Here is a 19,923-nt window from a genome sequence, read left to right as displayed (position 1 = left end):
AGTTACGAATGTCATCCGTGGCGCCAAATCATCCAAGGCTTTGGGCTCCGACGGAATCTTTACATTGATGTTGAAGAATCTGGATTGACCTGGAGTTGAGTACCTCGCCTGTCTTTGAACACTCTTATAGTTCTCGATGTCTGGAAAATGGGCAGAGTGATCCCACTATTGAAGCCTGGAAAGGACCCGAATTTGGGACAGTCGTACAGACCAATCTCCCCTCTCTCACCAGTAGAAAGGCGCTTGCGGCATTACTCCTCCCGAGCCTTGTAGGAGAATTTCCATTCTCCGAGCATCAACATGGATTGCGAAGACTGCAAAGCACAACAATTGCTTTGCATGCCATCACCGCAGACATTTGCCGTGGCTTCAATCAGCCCAGGCCATGTTATAGGACGGTCCTCGTGGCACTGGACCTATCAAAGGCATTCGACACGGTCAGCCATGCCAAACTATTTGAGGACATCGCCAACACATCCCTCCAGCCAGGCCTGAAACGCTGGGTCGTGAATTATCTGTGTGGTCACCATTCATTTGTGGAATTTAGGGATAAGAAGTCGAAGCACCGTAGATTGAAACAGGCAGTTCCCCAACGTGAGGTGATATTTCCGGCACTGTTTAACCTCTACCTATCCTCCATTCCACCCCCTCCAGACGGCATATAGATCGTATCATATGCGGACGATTGTACGATCATGGCATCTAAATCAAACGGCATATGAAGCGGGCTTAGACAACATTCGTGCAGACACTGTAGCAGATGCGGTAAATAGCTCCCGAGTGAATGTAGTCCTTGGAGAACGACCGCCTCCCATTGCACATGAAGAAATTGACCTCCCCCGGCAAACCAGTGTAGTTCTGGCTCAACCGCCTCAACTCCTACAGAGCAAGGATTAATGCCGACGTGCAAGATGTATGTCCCGATTGTAACCTGGGACCGCACGATACACGTCACCTGTTTAACTGCCCAGCCAGACCCAGATCCCTGTGGACGCAACCCATCTTAGTCGCAGAGTTCCTGGGTCTTGACACTCAACAGAATCAAGCAGACGAAAGATAGAGCACAATAAACTGCTACAACAACAACAACAGCCTATAGGGCTAATGAATCAATAAACTCTCCCCTGTGCGAGCTTCTTAGTAGACTGAACACTTTCTAATGAGAACGAGACGTATGAGGCGAGGGTTGAATGTTGGCAAAGGCCTTGGGGTTGAATTTTTCTCTGAGACGCCGGGGCTGAGGAAACATGACCTCGGACTGCTGATAGGACTGATCATTGCAACGTCAGTTATTTAAGCTTATGTTGGACGCAGAGAGAGAAGGATTTCTGAAGTTTCTATAGTGGAGAAGAGGAGCTCCATTTATTCTGTCATTGCCGCAAACAAACACAATTATTGTGGTTACTATGGGATCTAAAAGTTAAGCTGGGACAATGGCTTATTTGACGACCATAGCATAGCATTAGGTCCCATTTTGTTGATACCTGATATTGATTAAAAGTCTACCTTACCGTTTTGCCACATGCTATGCACATCAGCCACGTTTACTTCATTTGGACCGGCACGAGATAACTATGAGCACCACACAGGCTGGAACTGAGCACCGTCCTGTGTGTTGTTCATTGTTATTACGAGGAGCTTGGTTGCACAGGTTGCGAATGGTAGATTGCTCCTTACAGAGTAGCTGCAATTGCAGTCGCGAGCGAGCGGAGTGTCTCAGTGAGATGCCGGGCGGCACCGGCTCTTGCATAAATACAGAGTGCTTGATATGACAAGGAGAGTTATCGGCGCATTTAAATAACCAAAGGCCATTTTTTCCTTTGGTGATCGGTCCTTTGACAAGGATTGCCATCTCCACATATAGACATGTTGTTACAACAACAACTTCATTTGGCCATGGAATCTCAGATATTTCACCTTCTTGGTAAGTAGGTTAAATAAGAGTGACAGCCCTTTACAGACTCACTTAAGACAATTTTAGTCCATTGTTGGGCCAAGGGATTTGGTGAGAATCGAACCCAAAAACCCCGCACTGGCAATCCTCCTTAGGTAAGAAAGGAAGAATAACAAAAAAACATGTTAACTATTTTTTTATGCTTGTTTTCATAAGTTCGTTTTGTTTATTTCGTTTATATTTAATTTCTTATTTCATAAATAATAAAAAATTCTTAATCGATACATATATAATTTAAATATTCAATTTATTTATTATTTTATTTAAATAATTCTACATTCATAATTTTTGTTTTTCGATTTTAAGATTTTCATATAAGTTTTATGTTTAATAAAAATATTTCTTTTCAACAGAAATTGTTTTTTTTTTGTTTTATATCAACATCATTATGGTAAAAATAAAACTTAAACTTCAAAATTTTTAAAAATAACCAAGATATTTTGATTGTTTATTAAAAAAATATTCAGAATTAAAAAAAAACACTCACACAAGCAAAAAGCCAATAAAATATGCAACATTGAGTGTGAGTGTAAGTCCCCTTTCACAAAAGCAATTTTACTTGCAGCTGTTCGCATTTTATAAGAGAGCGAGAGAGAGAGAGAGAATGAGAAAACTATTCCCCTTAACTCTTACCAAGCTATTAACTAAGTTTGGCCCCATGTAAATTGGCTATTGTGAATGGTTACTAGTAATAACTGTTCAATTTTATCGAAACAAAACAATCAACTGGAATAAATAAAATACAGTAACAAAATGAGTAAAGGAACCTATACAGTTTAATAATTATAAATAATGAATAGAAGGGAGAGACAGAGGTGAGGATTTGGATAAATTGTGTTGGAGGTTTAGTTAATTCGATCATACATAGTACAACATATAAGATTTTAGAAAAGTTTTAGAGATATAGATTACAATTTTTTTGTTTGTTTTGTGAATTTCTTTTGTTTAGCAGGAGTTTTACTCAGGAATATAAGTTTTGTTGCTTGTTTGGTTATTTAAATGATTTACTTTTTAGATGTTCATACATATGTCTGCTATCATCATCTCAATATGATACGACAAAGCCAGTACGACTTGAGGGTTTTGTTTGGCTGTCTTCTGAAATCCGATGAATAGTATTCCGGGTAACCATATATATATTCTCTATATAGTAATATACACACATATATTTAGGATAAGGTTTTGTATCTGAAAAAAAAGAAACAAAACAAATGTTGTTGAAAGCGGAGAAAATTAAACAAACAAGTTATGGTCCGATTGGGACCATAACTGAATTGAATGCTGGACATTATAGTAGAAGTCATTGTGTAAAATTTCAGACAATATGAGTAACAATTGCGCCCTTTAGGGGCTCAAGAAGTAAAATAGGGAGATCGGTTTATATGGGAGCTGTATGAGGTTATAGACCAATTCGGACCATATTTCACACGTATGTTGAAGGTCATGGGAGAAGTTTCAACCATACTCAACACAGTGAAAGTGATAATAAAACACCTCATGCTAAATTTAACTAACTTAAATTTGATAGATTGTTAGATCTAGCAGAAGAATTGTAATAAAGGGTGATTTTTTTGAGGTTAGGATTTTCATGCATTAGTATTTGACAGATCACGTGGGATTTCAGACATGGTGTCAAAGAGAAAGATGCTCAGTATGCTTTGACATTTCATCATGAATAGACTTACTAACGAGCAACGCTTGCAAATCATTGAATTTTATTACCAAAATCAGTGTTCGGTTCGAAATGTGTTCATTCACCGTAACGTTGCGTCCAACAGCATCTTTGAAAAAATACGGTCCAATGATTCCACCAGCGTACAAACCACACCAAACAGTGCATTTTTCGGGATGCATGGGCAGTTCTTGAACGGCTTCTGGTTGCTCTTCACTCCAAATGCGGCAATTTTGCTTATTTACGTAGCCATTCAACCAGAAATGAGCCTCATCGCTAAACAAAATTTGTCAAAATTTGAACACATTTCGAACCGAACACTGATTTTGGTAATAAAATTCAATGATTTGCAAGCGTTGCTCGTTAGTAAGTCTATTCATGATGAAATGTCAAAGCATACTGAGCATCTTTCTCTTTGACACCATGTCTGAAATCCCACGTGATCTGTCAAATACTAATGCATGAAAATCCTAACCTCAAAAAAATCACCCTTTAGTACCCATTCGCTATCGTCTCCTGATATCTGAATGGCAATTTTTCTACACTGCTATTCGTCTTTGGAATTCTCTGCCTCCTCATATTCTGAAACTGAAAATAAATAAACAATCAAACAATCAAGGATCATTTTGACCCTTTTTAATCAATACCCTTTTTGGACCCTTTTTTTAATTTTCATACCCACCACCATTGGATAGTGGTATACTAATCTAGTCATTCCGTTTGTAACACCTAGAAATATTGATCTGCGTCCCCATAAATTGTATATATTCTGGATCGTCTCGACATTTTGAGTCGATCTAGCCATGTCTGCCGTCCGTTCGTCGCGAAAACTTAGCCGCTTGAAATTTTGCACACATACTTACTATTGATGTAGGTTGGGGGTTGCAAATGGGTCATATCGGTTCAGGTTTAGATATAGCTCCCATATAAAACGATCTCCCGATTTGACTTCTTGAGCCCCCGGGAAGCCGCAATTTTCGCCCGATTTGGCTAATATTCTGCACATATTGTTCTGCTATGACATCCAACCAAGTACGGTTCAAATCGGTCTATAATCTGATATAGCTCTCATATAAACCGATCTTCAGACTTGACTTCTTAAGCCCCTGGAAGCCACAATTTTTGTCCGATTTGGCTTCGATTTTGCACATAGTGTTCACTTATGACTTCCAACAACTGTGCCTAGTAAAGTCCAAACCGGTCTCTAACTTGAAATCGCTCCCACATAAGCCGATCTCCCGATTTCATTTCTTGAGCCCCTGGAAGCCACAATTTTTGTCCGGGTTGGCTGAAATTTTGCATGCAGTGTCCTGTTACGACTGCCATCAACTGTGCCAAGTTCGGTCCAAATCAGTCTATAACCTGATATAGCTCCCATATACACCGGTCTCTTGATTATCCTTGTTCGATACCTAGAAGTTTTAATTTTTGCTGGTTTGACAGAAGTTTGGTATGTAGAATAAAGTTATGCCCTTCAACTAAATTAAGTTTGTGTAAATTTTTAGCAGATGGTTCTCAAGATTCGGCCCGGCCAAAATTAGCATATTTTTACTTGCTTTAATCTTGAGCCTTGTAACAACGAAACAAGCACACAGATGACAAGAAATGTTTACCAACAGAAATTACTCGTAAAAAATCTTCCGGATCTCCAAAGAATGGAAATGTCAGCATGGGATATTGCCTATGGACATTCTATTGGGTTGCCCAAAAATTAATTGCGGATTTTTCATATAGTCGGCGTTGACAAATTTTTTCACAGCTTGTGACTCTGTAATTGCATTCTTTCTCAACCTCACAAGCTTGGCCAGCATTAGCAGGGGATAACCAAGAAGCAGTCACAACCAAACAATAGCAAACGAAGCCCATAAATACACTGAATATCTTGAAAACTCGCACTGTTAAGGCTCATCTAAGCATATTGTCTTGCAAAGAATTTTATTTCTATTGTCTAAGTGGATCAGTAATACCGCAAAGCTTGAACTTGAATAGCTTATGGTAACATTTGTTGCCAAATTGTCCACCAACATTGGATGAAGAAACAGTGTGGATACTTCCCTTATCAATTTCTCATCAAATAAGAAAAGTGGTATTAGGATGTGAACATCACCATCTCGCGAATGTGGGTTTACTAATACAAAAATAACAAATGATGCTTCTAGCATACATGTACTTACATAAAAAATGTTTTATATTATCATCTATAGCTGTCACTTATTGGCTGTTGCCTGAAACAGGCTCGTCAGACCAGCATTTTGATTGGCATCTATAATATCTGCAGTTGGATTCTTAAGTTTCTGTGATGGCATTGGCGGTAAATTGGCTATTTTGATTTCATGGCGAAACAGCTGATTAATGCTACGCCCCACCAGTGGAGCAGTCAATTTCTTGAACAAATCTTTTTTGGCCTTGTCTACCTTGTTGCCCTTAACGGGGGCAACTGCAATTTTCTCATCGAATTTTTGTATGTCGCCTGTTGAAATATTCGGCACACTTTGCAATACCTCTGTCAGTGGGGGAAACTTGGGCCGCAGCAATTCATAGAATTGTACACCGAGAGTGATGAGACCTGCCTGATTCGCTTCGTGTTGGCCATGTACTTGAAGGCCGCGTAATACAGCAGTAAAGGCAGTGACCGCTTTATTGGCATCCATTAGTTGTTCGGCAGCTAAGAAACGCATTACAGGTGCCGCAATATTTACCGCCTTTAGATTACATGTACCATCATTCCAGGAGAGTGCACTAAGCAGGGTCATTAGTATGTAATTGGTGGTGGATGGATTGCGCAAAAGTTTTGCACCTAAATCGCTAATAATATCAGAGAGCAGGGCAGCCTGGGCAGCACGTGTGTGGGCTACACCATCCATGGAATGTTCTTCAGCGTCCATTGTGACATCAGCTGTCAAGTTTGTGGCAGCTGCTGCATTATTGCCCGCATTTTCTGGACCCAATTGGCCACCCACCAAAGCCACCTTTAGCACATCCAAATATTCGCGGGTCAGCGAACGATTTAGCATATCTTCGAGTACTTCTTGTGTATCATTGGACTGTTCCTCTTCGTTTAGTTGTCCCGATTCGTAGAGCGAAGTTATGTAGGTCCATCGGGCAGTCAAACGCTGACACATGATCGGTGATATGTGGGCAAATATAGGCAGCAGCACGGAATCGTAGAATGCAGGTGGGCAGGAATAAACGAATGGCTTGAGAAATACTCTTATAATTGGGCGCAGTCTGTAGTCGGGCAAATCATCTAGGCAGGCGAAAGCACTGTTGATCAAAGCATCTGAAACACCTTGCAGCTGATAGAGATCTCTACCTAGTGAAGGACCGGCCGAGCCCATCATGTGATAGCACCCTTCGTAGAGCAAAGTCATAAACTGTTGCATTTTGTCAAAAGGTGTGGGTGGCTTTTTTACGGATGGATCCAAAGGATCCATTGGAATAGCACACACACCCATTAACACCTTTTTCTCATGTTCCAGCATGGTGTGTATATTTCGATAGCCTTCCGAGAGACCTGCTATAGCATCAGCTTTGAAAAGTTCATTAAGCACGCGAAGCAGTGACAGGATGTGCGGCAACAAAGGTATGACATGGGGGGAAGCTGGATTCCGGCATATGGGATTGCCTAGTTCTGTAAATCCAACTACAAAGCCACCGCGAGAAGCACGATCGGGATCGTCGGGCCAGGTGCAACGCTTAATCACTCCCAAAACAATGTACAGAGCATCTATTAGGGTACTACGGTGGGGTCCACAAGGATCATTCTCTATGGGGTAGACGGGTGGCAGGTCCAAGCCCACAAAATGCATGAAATCTAATGCAGACTTGAAGGCATGCGAAAAGGCCGACCAATGGGGCAGACTATCGCGCAATACCTCGCCGATAAAAGCAAACTGGCGCTCGTAATCACAAAAATGGTTGGATATCAGCAACAAAGCCTCTTGTAAGGTAACTCTATCCAATTTGCTAATGGGATGATGCGGCTGTTGGAATAAGGTCTTTATGTGCGAATTGATTTGCTCGAAAACGGGCAGCAGTAACAGAGGGTATTTGTGGCCCAACTTGACAATAAGTGAGGCGGCATGACGTCTTAGGTTTTTGCAGGCCTGTACTCTAGGCGTCAGAGTTTGCTGGGGCGATGGATTGGGATCATTGGGATCTCGAAACACTAAGGCGTTGAAGATTTTCTCCAAAACTCGTGGCAATAGCGATACGCCAGTCATGGCCACACAATTATTTGGCGTTATTTGACATGAAGACATGCTTAGAAACACAAAGAGTGTGGAAATACAGGATAGCACTATGGACAAGGTCAAAGGGTTGTCTGTATCCAGTTTGAGACAGTCTTCCAACAAACGCAATCCCGCAGGCACCGAAGGTCTTTCAGCTACCATTAGGATGCGACTTAAAACACCATCTAATACGGATACCAAAGCCTCCCATTCCAGGTATGCCGGATCTACTACGCTGCAGTGGCCGTTGCCTCTTTCATTGTGGGCCTTTGCCAGACGCATATTAAGCCATTGCTCGCAATATGCAAATGTCACCAAAGGCTGTACCAATGTCGCCTGGCGGAATATTTCCAGAAAATCTGTGCGGCACCTGTAGAAGAAAACCGCAAATTCTTCTTCCGAATCGTACTCCAGGCATATGTAAGACGCTGTTGCCGCATTAGCACCACCGGTTAAGCTTCTAGCCGAGGGATAGGGTGTCTTAATGATACGTGGTGCCACTACTTCTATTATTTTTGGAATGTAGCTCAACAATGCGGAATCCTTCGAAATGGCGTCATGCTTCAACAAAGCATTCCAGATGAGGGCAGAGCCATGCGACACATTGAGGGAAGCATGACGCGTTAGACTAAGCAAGCATTCCAAAAATATCTGGAAATGTGGCGGCCGCTGTATGGTTCCATCCTCCTTGCCCCACAAAGCAATCAGTTGTTGGCCCATGCCAGTGAGCACCTGTACAAGTTTCTTTAAGAAAGTGTGGTTTTGTTCCAAGCTGGCCGCACTTTCATCGGTGGGCACCATTTGTCCAGCAGAGTATATATAACGCATGGGCTCTTCCCCAAAGAGCAGAAGCAATGGCTTGCGCTCCTTCACTTGGCCTTTGCGATTTGTAATTTGTGATAGACATTCAGCAGCATTGCATTGGAAGGCCTTATCGTTTAGCAGAATGCAAAGGATCTGCAGCAATTTCCCATTATTGCAGGTGATATGATTGATGGAGACCCATTCAACGAACCCCGTCAAAGTAAGCAAAACCATTTCTACCACACGACTGTGGGCGTTGGCCTTTTGATAGTGGCCCTGGCCTGTTGCTTCGCGAAACGAGGTGACATGCAATTCCACAAGGCGCAGGAAAAACTCAAAAATATCATTCATGTTATTGGTCAAGGCTTGATACATGTCCTTACGTCGCTGGTTGGATTCAATTGTCTGCAGCAAAGCCACATCTTCCACCAAACGCAGAAACACCAGCAGCACCAATTCAGTCTGGGCCTCGCCTTTTGTGCAGGCATCCGACAGTTCGGCCAATAGCGTCGTCCACTGTTGGGGCCATTCCCGTTTGATCATTTCTACTATTATACGCGACAAAGCATCTTTCAAATGAGACAGCGAACGGTCTTCAGCCGGACCCACACCCAACAGCAATAATTTCATGGCATGTTCTTTTATGAAGAGCTTCTCTTCCTGCGAAATGCAATTCCATTTGAATTTGATTGTGTACTCCATTAACTGCAGGCCAAAGTGCTTGACATTTTGTGAATACTGGCCACTGGCCAAATACAGACCCACTTGGGCACACAAAGGACTCTCTTCCTTGAAACGTTCACAGGCCATATATGCCTCCATACGTGCCTGTTGAGCCGTGTGTGGATGCATTATCAATTCAACAGCTTTGGCCAATTCATCAGCCAAAGCGGCTACGGTCGCATGTTGTTGTGCCATTTTTGTTGCAGGATACCGCTTTGAACGTTTCCCACACACAAAAACACGAGTTTTTTACCAAATCTTTTCAAAGGAATTTCGCCTTGCAAAAATACGCGTGCTGTCGTTCGTTTTGTGGTATGCTTGTTCTTCTAACTAATTTCAAAAGTATTTTATTTTTTTCATCACACTTCGAAATAAAATTCTTCGGTTTTGCAGTGCTACTGTTGTTTGATGGCAATATTGATATTCACATTTGTTTAATTTATATTGTTTATGTATATTTTATGTAAAAATTTGGAAAAATTCTTGTGCAAATTTTTTCATAAATTGTAATCGGCAAACTCCCAGCTACGACTCCATCAAAACGGCAGCAAGAACAGAGTGGCGGAGAACAAACACAATGATAGAGCCGGCGACAAACGTATTGCACATGCATGTTTCTGCATTGAAGCACAAGGGAGTACAAGGTTTGTAGAACATTTGGAAGAAATCAAAATTTTGATGCATATTTTTAAAAGATCAAAATCATATCGTAATTAGCATCACATTTTGCAGCTAGTTTCGAAATTTGACATGGTCGGTAAACGCTACCGATTGCCGACGTTCCATTGTGTTTATACCACAAGCGCAAATTGGAGTGCCGGCTTTAGGTTGACGCCGTTAAAGTTTTTAAGCCATCTTGGATTTCTGCATTTGCCGTGCAAATTTTTCGCTTATGGAATGTATACACGCAAGGATAGCTTAAACGAAAGGATGGTTAAGCTTGCTTCATTTTCAATATAAAACACCGTTTACACTGGAGCTGGCAAAATATTGGTGGCACTATCGATATTTTATTTTTTGTTTGAATATCGATTGATATTTTTCCTATCGATACTATCGGCAAAGTTTTTATTTTTTGCAAAATTGAACAAAAGTAACCCAACCGACTCCTAACGTATCCGTTTAGTTACATTGCACCTATAGATGGCGCAATTTTTATCCGATTGGGCTAAAATTTTGTACAGTGTTTTATCTCATGACTTCCACTTGTTGTTGTTGTAGCAGTGTATAGTACACCGAGGCGGCAGCCCTTGCCGATGAGAGATTCCATCGGATCAATCCGGTACGTATAACCGGTTGCCATGGTATTCGGTCTGTGCTTTAACATTGCTTCTAAATATATAATTCGGTCTCCCAATTTTTACTTCGCATTTTCGTTTGAACTATAGGCGATGAGAAATAAAAGATAATATCGATATTTATTATTAGAAATAACGAATTTTGCGTATTTGATAGTTTTCCAGCTCTATACTACACTGCTCTTTGAATCCGGATTTAAGGCTCTCGTCAGCTGATTTTACAAATGGAAAACAGATCATCAAACCATTAAAGAGCAGTTTAAACGGGGTTCAATAAATAGGTTAATAGGTTTTAGCGCTATACAAAGAAAAGTAGTAGTTGTTGTTGTAACAGTGTGTTGTACACTGAGGCGGCAGCCCTTGCCGATGAAGCACATCATCTGGTCAATTCTGTACGTAGAATCGGCTGCTTTTTTATTGGCTGCTTATAAGAGTGTTATATATTTACAGTGTTTTATTTTAGTCCTATGCAGTGCAAGTTAGATGTTCTGGATGTAATATCAGTGAAAGCTGAAAGTTGATTTTTTTTTACTTTTGCGTGTTGTTTTTATGAGGTTTGTTTGCAGAGATGCATTTTTTAATGCAACGCTCAAAAACAAAGCTCAACGCCCTCATTCTGTTTAAGTTGTCTCATTTGTGCACAATATGTTTTTTTGTAGTTTTAGCAGTGTTGTACAGTCCCGGCACGGGATGCAGCGACATGTCGCTACTAAACACATTCCGTACAAGTGGTACTATAGTTTTTGACAGTTGATCGTGTGAAAAGTCGAAGGCAGTACTAAGCTTAAAACTAAGATAAAACACTGCAGATGTTCAACGGCGGAGCTGATTTTTTAGGCCTATCCGATATCTAGTGTTTGTTTATATAAATAGCAACCATTCGTTTGTCTCTTTATAAATGTGTCTTTGGTTGTTTTTAGACCTTAGACCATTTTTTGACAAGCGTCGAATCTTCAAGATCTTATTAAGGTTGTACCTCATTGTATTCTATGACAAGCGCTGTCTGTCGCTCACACAATTTTTAGTTGTCTTCTTTAATGAAAACAGACGAGCACCGCGAAAACGTGAATGTGTGGAATCAACAAACATTGGACAATAAAATTCAACAATAATATTACCGGTTAATGTTCAACAAATAAAAGCCCAAATAAATTGAAATCCCTTTTACATTTGAGTATGGAGTGGTATGACATTGAAGTTGATGGCCGGCAAACAACAAAGTTTGCGGACAACATAAACTTGCCGTTATTGAGGAGTCCTAGCCTATCGCCTGGTGAAGAAGAACATGTTGTGGGTATGTATATGAGTATAAAAACATGTAAAACATAACAACATTTAAAATTACATTTATGTCAATAGATAAAAAGCTTGGCGGCATCATACGCCGTGGTGAATGGGCCTGGCTGGCCAGAAACACTGTGCTACAGATTGTTTCCTTACGCAATGGTCAGACAATAAGCACTTATGAGTTTTGTCAATCTCGGGGCTATGATAATTGTTGCATTAGATGTGTCGAGGAGTTGTTTCCCCACAATCCTGAAATCATGATTGTTGCTGTGATTTTGGAGAATTTTCACGTGCCCAGTGGAGGTGGTAGCTATGTGGTCTTATATTCGATTGAACTTGGCTGCGTTCTAAGCACCATTGAATTAGTTTTGCATTCAACTTGTGCTCGTTTCTTGAGTTCCAAAGCATGCAAGCGTACTCTTTTGCAAAATTTCGATGGTTGTTTGGCCATTGGCACTGAGGAGGGTGTTATTGTTTTGCTGGATTTAAACATGAATAAAATCAACAGAATGGAGTGTGAAATACAGGATGGTGCTTTTAATCGCAGTCATATTGTGGACTACAGCCTGCCATTAACGGATATACATCGTAATTATCGTCAGTGTCAACAGGATGGCATAACATTTGGCCTACAGCTGGAGGGTAAGTGAAAACATTTACAAGATATATATATATATGCTAGAGACAGTCGTTTAGTTAGTCACTAAGGCCAATAAGAGAGTTGTCCAATTGGATTTTTTTGAAATAGGCAGAATTATTGAGTTTTTATAGGTTTTAGAGTAACAATAGATTTTTGATAAGAGATTGAAAATGGGCAAAAAGTATGAGATTATAAATGATGGTTCATGAATTTATAGTGTAACAGCTAGATGGATAAAACACACATAATCTAAGTAAACAATTACGTTAAAATGTTTGTTCATCTGTTCGAAAAGTTACTGTAACCATAAGGGATATTATTGTGACCCCCCGTGGACAGCCGGTTGTAAGTACCGGATTGACCCGATGGAATTCTTCATCGACAAGGGCTGCCGCTTCAGTGTACAACACACTGTTACTACACCAACAACATCATAATCTAACTTTGTCACTGTGAACAAAAGGAAAAGTCAGATCACGAATGACCACATTTTCTTAACATATAAAAATCAGCTGTGTCATCAAAGCAAATAAAAACGTAATTATGACCTCAGCCTTCATTTTAGTCCTTAAGGGGTCAAGCGAATGCGCCTTTGCAGTCTCATATTAAAGAGATGAAAACGCCGATTTTCGATATATTCTTTAACCACTGTCTCAGTTTCAAGGCTTTAAGGAAGTCGTAGAAATGAATGGTTCATCAAATTCACTATTATTTTGTGGATCACAGAACCCGCCGATCATAACATCCACACATCAATTTAGAGACGGATTGCCGTCGTTTTCCCGGTAAGAAAGGTCCAGGCTTGAGGCATCTTGTCTTTCCTTGGATCATTTATTATACAAAGGAGTGTTTCACTCGTCCTTTAGTGTTCTAGGATAGAGTAGCGTGCTACGGGAAGAGGTTTTCGCAATTCCGAAGGCCTTTGGGGGCTGCCCTATCGGACTAACACAATTCGTGGACATCATTCAAGCGATGTGGAAGGAATCGTAGCGCCATGTGAAGTCGAGACGGGAGATGCAAAGAAAAACTTCGAATCATGGAGAAGGCTTGCTGGGTCCGTGACCATCAAGGAATAATGGCAAGGAATGAGGCGGCTTGACAGGATTAGATCGCTGATAATGCCACTGATTCAGTGAACCATTTAGTGAATAACTTTGTAAGACATGCTTTCCCGGCACGGGATAGCTCTGAGCACCACACAGGCTGGAACATTGGGGTCCGTTATGTGTGGTGTTAAGGTGCGAGCTACTGGGCTTGTCCACAGGTTGCGGATAGTGGAATGCTTCATACGGAGTAGCTACAACGGCAGTCGCTGACATTGAGCGGTATCGAGCGGAAAGTCTCAGAGAGAGGCCGTGCGGCATCGGCCTTGCACAAATGCTAAGTGTCAACGATGCTCGATATGACAAGGCGAGTTATTGGCGCCTTTAAATAACCAAGGGTCAGCCTACGATCGGTTCCTTGGACCGGAACGAGCTTGCTTACCTAAAGGAGCTTGATGAGGATCGCCACCTCCACATGAAAATGTGGCTACAAAGGAAATGCTCCAACGTCCCATCATCTTCCCCGAATGTCCTACACATGCTTTCACTTGTCCTACCGATTTTACATAAGTGAGCTCGTAGTCATGTGTGTCCCGTTATGATACTAATAGCTATACTGACCTCCTTCTTACTTCCTTTCAGAAATAGCCTCTTTTTCTCACGATCTGTATCCCCCATAGGATTTTCGCCGTCCTACCGATCGTTTCGCTGTTCCGCAGGGTTGCATGCGCATTCATCGCCCACTCCCTTAACTCGGACTGCGTCGACCCGAAAGGCTTGGGGTTTATTGACGGCAGTCCTCTGACCTTCACCGCCAAATCGTCCGCCCTATCATTCCTCCCTACTCCGTTATGGCCCGGCACCTAAACGATACGGATTTTGCCTTCCTCAGAGAAGGCGTTAATCTCCTTCTTACACTGCAAGACTTCGTGACCTTACCGTCCTGGTTGTTATTATCCTAATGCCAATTGTACTGTCCGCAAAGATGTTCACACTCGACGTCCTCCCGTTAGCAACACACCACCTCACACATTCCTTGATCGCCGGATCTGCGCCTGTAGGACCGTATAATGGTCAGGCAGTCTACAGCAGTTCTCAGTTTCTGGGTTCTCAATGTATACTTCCAGGGCCATTCTGGGGGTGTACTTTGTTCCATCCGGCAATACTAGGTTCCGTCAATGCAAGAGTGTGCCGCTGGCATTAGTGCCTCGCACACGACCTCAAGGTTCATCTCATGTATACGATCGGAAACCTCTTCCCATCCTTCCAGGTTATTGTCGTCGCCTCGATTATACCGCGATGGTATGAGCTGCTCCCATCCTCATTCCATTTTCTCATCGCTTGAAGTCTCATAGTCGCAGTGGCTGCCTCACACTTAATCTTTACGTCAATGGGTCGCATATCTAGAAAAGTCTCCAGTGCCCTAGTAGGCATGGTTCTCATCACTCCGCCTATGCCATGACAACATGTTCTCTGAACCCCTTGTATGGTCCTTATGTTGCACTTTTTCTCCATAGCATTCCACCAAACTACTGAGGCGTAAGTAATCACGCTCCTGTAGAGCCATTGGACTATTCTCGGATTCAGACCCCATTTCGAGCCTACGCAGTGGCTGCCTCACACTTAATCTTTACATCAATGGGTCGGATATCTAGAAAAGTCTCCAGTGTCCTAGTAGGCGTGGTTCTCATCACTCCGCCTATGCCATGACAACATGTTCTCTGAACCTGTTGTATGGTCCTTATGTTGCACTTTTTCTCCATAGCATTCCACCAAACTACTGAGGCGTAAGTAATCACGCTCCTATAGAGCCATTGGACTATTCTCGAATTCAGACCCCATTTCGAGCCTACGGCCCGTCAACATAGTGCCCAACATCTGTGAGCCTTCTCAGTACGCTCCTGAATGTGACACTTCCAATTCAGTTTTCTGTCCAAGATCAAACCAAAGTATTTGATCTTGTCAGATGTCGATATCGTTTCGTTGGGGAAACGTTGTGCGTCAAATTGGCCCACCTTTGTCTTTCTTGTGAACTGGGTTAACATTGAGACCTCTGTGTCTAGCCCAGTCATATGCCATATGCAAGACACTCAGTCATTCAGCATCCCTAATAGGTAATTTATGGTGGTCACCCATAGGAGTGGCGATAAAATGCCACTTTTACACTGTCATTCTTGCCAATAAACTCTCATAGGAGGAGTTTACGTATCTCCTTGCCTGTCAAGTCTCTATGAACTTGGACCCAACACAGCCTGTTGATGTCCTACGAGGTCTGATGGTTTTAATTTCCAAAACAAGCTGTGATTTTACATAATTAGAGCTTAAGTACTGTTTGTGACTTATTTGATTGGATGTTGGCTTTTGCTTGTTTTTGGTGATTTCAGCATAGCAAAACTCCCATCCTGAAAAAGGATAAACCTGTAGAGGGTGCTGTATAATTCCTTTATTTCTAATGTTGTTGTATGTGGAGGTGACGATCCTCGGCAAGCTCTTCGTGGCCATGTGTTATTTAAAGGCGTCAATAACTCTCCTTGTCAAATCGAGCATCATAGGCACTCAGTATTTATGCCGCCCGGCCTCTCACTGAGGCTCTCCACTCGATACCGCTGATTGACAGCGACTGCAGTTGCAACTACTCCATATGGAGCATTCCACTACCCGCAACCAGCGGACTCGCCCGGTAGCTCACAGCAAAACTTCTTGTGAATTTCATTTCTAATAGTAACTCAAGATAGAATTTTGTGCTGGGACCCTTTGGTAAAGTCGGCGCCGCCCGGTTGGATTGCCAGTAGGTTTCCGAATCAAACACAAGACTAATTTTTTTTTGGATAATTTAACATTACGTTATAGTTAGGCTATAGTTTATTAATTTTATTTTGTTTTTATTTATGTTAAACCTAAATAATAAAACAAAAATTCATCTTTTATTAATGGTCTTCTCGTTTGGCTTCTCAGCCATTCACTCCAATAACAATAATTTTGTTTGCATTAATTATTCACACATTGTCGTTGGCAGAGGAGTGGGAAAAGAGGCTGGAGCCATTTAATTGAAAAATGTTCACTTTTTGTTTCATATAAATTACAATAGGAGAATTTTTATTTCGTTGCTAATTCTATTTTTTTTTTGTTTCAATTATCTCGTTTAGTAAAAACTAATATTTAGAATAGAAATTACATTTAGGAAAGGTCAGTATAATCATAAAAAACTATGAATGCATGTCTATGTGTGTATGTGTGTGTGTGTGGGGGTTGTGGTTATGTGTGAATGTGGCATTTTTTCAACATTTTTTGTTAGGAATTGATTTGGTGATTTTGTTTTGAATGCAGCTCAGAGGGCTTCGGTTTCGTTTCCGATTTCTACTCTGGCACATCCAACATGCCACATATCATAAAGGACAAGTCATCCGAAGGATCAGCTTCTTCCCAGGTAAAATTTTCATGATTTTGATTCATCATATAGGGGGGCATATAATTGTAGTATTGGTTGGATGCAGGTTCTGCGGTTTCTGCCTGCTCTTGTTGATGCATTGGTGGCAAAGCATCTTCGGCAAACAGCAAGGTATTATCATCGTCATCATCCACTACATACGATGGAATTCTTCTGTTCGAGGCAGAAGTAGATGAACGTTGCAGTTGTCTGCGATTAAGCTGAGGCGGCACTTCTGGCGTGGGCATAGAGGGTCCTGGCTCCGATTGATCCTTTAGCAGCACTATGGTCTGTATGTGCTTGGGTAGTATTTGTTTGATATTGTGCTGCTGATGCAGATGCTTCACCACATTGGCGCGATGTAGTTGCACGTAATTGCATAGCGTACATATTCTTGCTTCGACCCTTACCCTTTTGACATCGTGTAGGTAGTCCTGTAGGACGTTACCACCTTCGGGACAACCATTGACTTGTGCTTGATGCTGGGTTAGTAGAGATCGTGTGGGTTTTCGTATGCCACAGCCGGAACAGCGATAGGCATACTCGCCAGTGTGCATGGTGAAGTGTTGACACCAATAGGGAAGCATGAAACGTGAATCCTTTTGGCAGAAAATGCAATAGGCCTCATACTGGGGCTGGCCATTCTTGTAGAGTGTCATATTCTTAATATTGCACGCTCCCCGCTTCAATTGCTCCAGCTGTGAAGAGCTGAGGCGTGAATTGTATACCTCACTACCACGATGCTCGTTGACATAGTGATGGACAATGCGTTGCACACTCAGCTTGCAAATGACGCATATATCCTTGCTTTTGGAATTGACAACTAAATTGATGTCTGTGTTCTTGGGCCAATGGCGTGGGTGTGTGGCTGAGGGCGCATGTTGTTGAGATTTTTGTGACGACGAACGTTGTTGGTGCTGATACTGGTGTTGTTGCTGTTGTTGTTGTTGTGGTGGTTGTGGCCGCGGTCTAGCTCTTTGCTGCTCTTGCTTTTTGTAAATGCGATGCTCTCTGGGCTCATCATCGTCCGATATGACTTGGGTCTCCTCATTCTCCACATTTTCTATCCAAGTAGCCGCCAACATATCCTCAGCATCATTATGCATGGCATGGGCCAACATGCTGTTGGCAACGCTCGATGAAGCGCGACTTCTATGATCTGAAAAGAAAAATGAAAAGATTTCTTAATGATTTCCTTTTTTTCCGGAAAAATTGTATTTGTAGTCCTACCTGTTCTACTGTGGCGGGCAGGTGGCAGCGATGTTGGCGTTGGTCTGTCACCTAAAGTCTTGGCAAATGTCTGCAGAAAAGCGCTTTCGAAGGAGGCAGCTTGCTGCTGTCGTTGTCGTTGGGCCTCCATGCGTTTCTTTTCGATTTTCCTCTGAACTGCTTCACGGGCCAAACGCTCCGCCTGCTCCTCCTCATCTTCCAAATCGTATTCGGCCAAATCATCTTCATTATAACTAAAACTGTTGTCCAAACGCTTGGCTCGTTTCGAACGCAGCGAACGCTTGGGACCATCCGCATCTCCACTACTTTGGTCGGCATTTTCTGCTGCCACATTGGAAGTCTTATGGAAGTCTTTCCCAGGTACATATTCATCTTCGTCAAGTTGGCGCTTGCGATTATTCGACGAGCTGGCAGAGGCCGAGGAGGAGGAATTTGCATTATTGCTGGAGGACGAGGACGTGGAAGACGCTGTTGGCATTTCCATATTGCAGGTCTTCAAGATGACCTTGTTGGTAATGCCATGCACTAGCAGGGTGACTGATTTGTTTTGAACCATCGAACAGGTTAACTCACAAAATCGTCGTCCATGTGGCGTAATTTCTTTGGAGCTCTTTAAAAATATCGAGCGCATTTCCATCATCAGTTGATGGTTCAGATGATCCGTGGCCGTTTGGGCATTCATATTCAGCGAGGTGCGCACGCTCTTTACGTGCACAAAGTCTTTGTATTTTAAAGCTCGTTGTAGAAAAACAAAACATGAGTGCGAGGCCACCAGCTGAGGATTGCAGAACTGTGTAATGAAATTATCCAGCCAGCGGGCATAGCGACGCTCCAGTTCAGCATCGCCTGCTCCTCTCATACTGGGCGGATTGCCATAGAAGGCATTGGGTATTATGACACTTTTATTGGAGAGCAAAGCAGAAAAAGCGGGCGGATTTACTCCCCCTGTGGCCGGCTGCAACTGCACCGCATTCAAGAAATTCGATTGTGGAGTGGGAGGTGGAAGTGGTGGTGGAGCTGGTTTTCTAACCTGCTGCCTTCTTATTTGGGCAGCAAAGCTATTGGGCGGTAAAATGCTATGACTGGGAGTTATATGCATTTTGTTGGGACTTTTCTTATTCATGTTCTTGGCAGCCATGAGTGTCCTTTTTGGAGGTGTTCTAAATTTGGGCGGCAATGATCTATTGTGGGCTTGACTGCTGCTGTGTCCCTCTTCATCGGAGCTATCCAGCAGATCAATTGTATCGACCACTTGCCTATTGCCCGAGGCTGTTGGGGCAGCAGGCATAGATCGCCTGTGAAATGTGGCTCTGTTCAAGTGCTGAAAGATTTTTGGTCTGTTATATGCAGACTGAGACACCACTGTTGGAGGCGTAGACACTCTGGGCAATTGAGGTGGCCTAGCCGTTGACTTTCTGGCACTTGTTCTGGTTACTGTTAAATTCTTGGGCAACGATATTGAGGATGTGGGTAAATTTATGGTTTGTTTATTTCCATGCTCAGAAGCAGATTTTGCATTGACACTGCTGCGCGTCTCGCGCTTATTGACAACTGATAACTCTGCAGATTTGGTTGCTGCGGGTGGATTGGAGGTTTCATCATCATCATCATCA

At 42.3% G+C, this 19,923-nt stretch overlaps 2 protein-coding genes across 2 annotated transcripts in view; one reads left to right on the top strand and one right to left on the bottom strand.

The window, feature by feature from the left end:
* Positions 1 to 2,712: 2,712 nt before the first annotated feature.
* LOC106087916 (exportin-5) lies at positions 2,713 to 9,932 on the bottom strand. The gene is made up of 2 exons (XM_013253131.2): positions 5,801 to 9,932; positions 2,713 to 3,142 (listed from the first exon to the last, which is right to left on the bottom strand). The coding sequence occupies exon 1, from the start codon at positions 9,578 to 9,580 to the stop codon at positions 5,834 to 5,836; it is 3,747 nt and encodes a 1,248-aa protein (XP_013108585.1). The 5' UTR covers positions 9,581 to 9,932; the 3' UTR covers positions 2,713 to 3,142; positions 5,801 to 5,833.
* Positions 9,933 to 11,707: 1,775 nt separating this feature from the next.
* LOC106087891 (protein ELYS homolog) overlaps positions 11,708 to 19,923 on the top strand; it is a 35,692-nt gene continuing 27,476 nt past the window's right edge. Inside the window, exons 1-2 of the mRNA XM_059368017.1 lie at positions 11,708 to 11,977; positions 12,043 to 12,612. Coding sequence (XP_059224000.1) covers positions 11,860 to 11,977; positions 12,043 to 12,612 — 688 coding nt within the window. The 5' untranslated portion in view covers positions 11,708 to 11,859. The remainder of the gene's footprint in view (positions 11,978 to 12,042; positions 12,613 to 19,923) is intronic.

The sequence above is a fragment of the Stomoxys calcitrans genome, chromosome 4 (genome assembly GCF_963082655.1).
Source record: "Stomoxys calcitrans chromosome 4, idStoCalc2.1, whole genome shotgun sequence".
NCBI classification, from domain to species: domain Eukaryota; kingdom Metazoa; phylum Arthropoda; class Insecta; order Diptera; family Muscidae; genus Stomoxys; species Stomoxys calcitrans.
Note: the sequence above shows the minus strand (reverse complement) of the source record. Positions and strands in the feature narration are given on the sequence as shown.

Excerpts from the sequence above, each read along its gene's own strand:
- LOC106087916 (XM_013253131.2), bottom strand. The coding sequence starts at position 9,580 with ATGGCACAACAACATGCGACCGTAGCCGCTTTGGCTGATGAATTGGCC.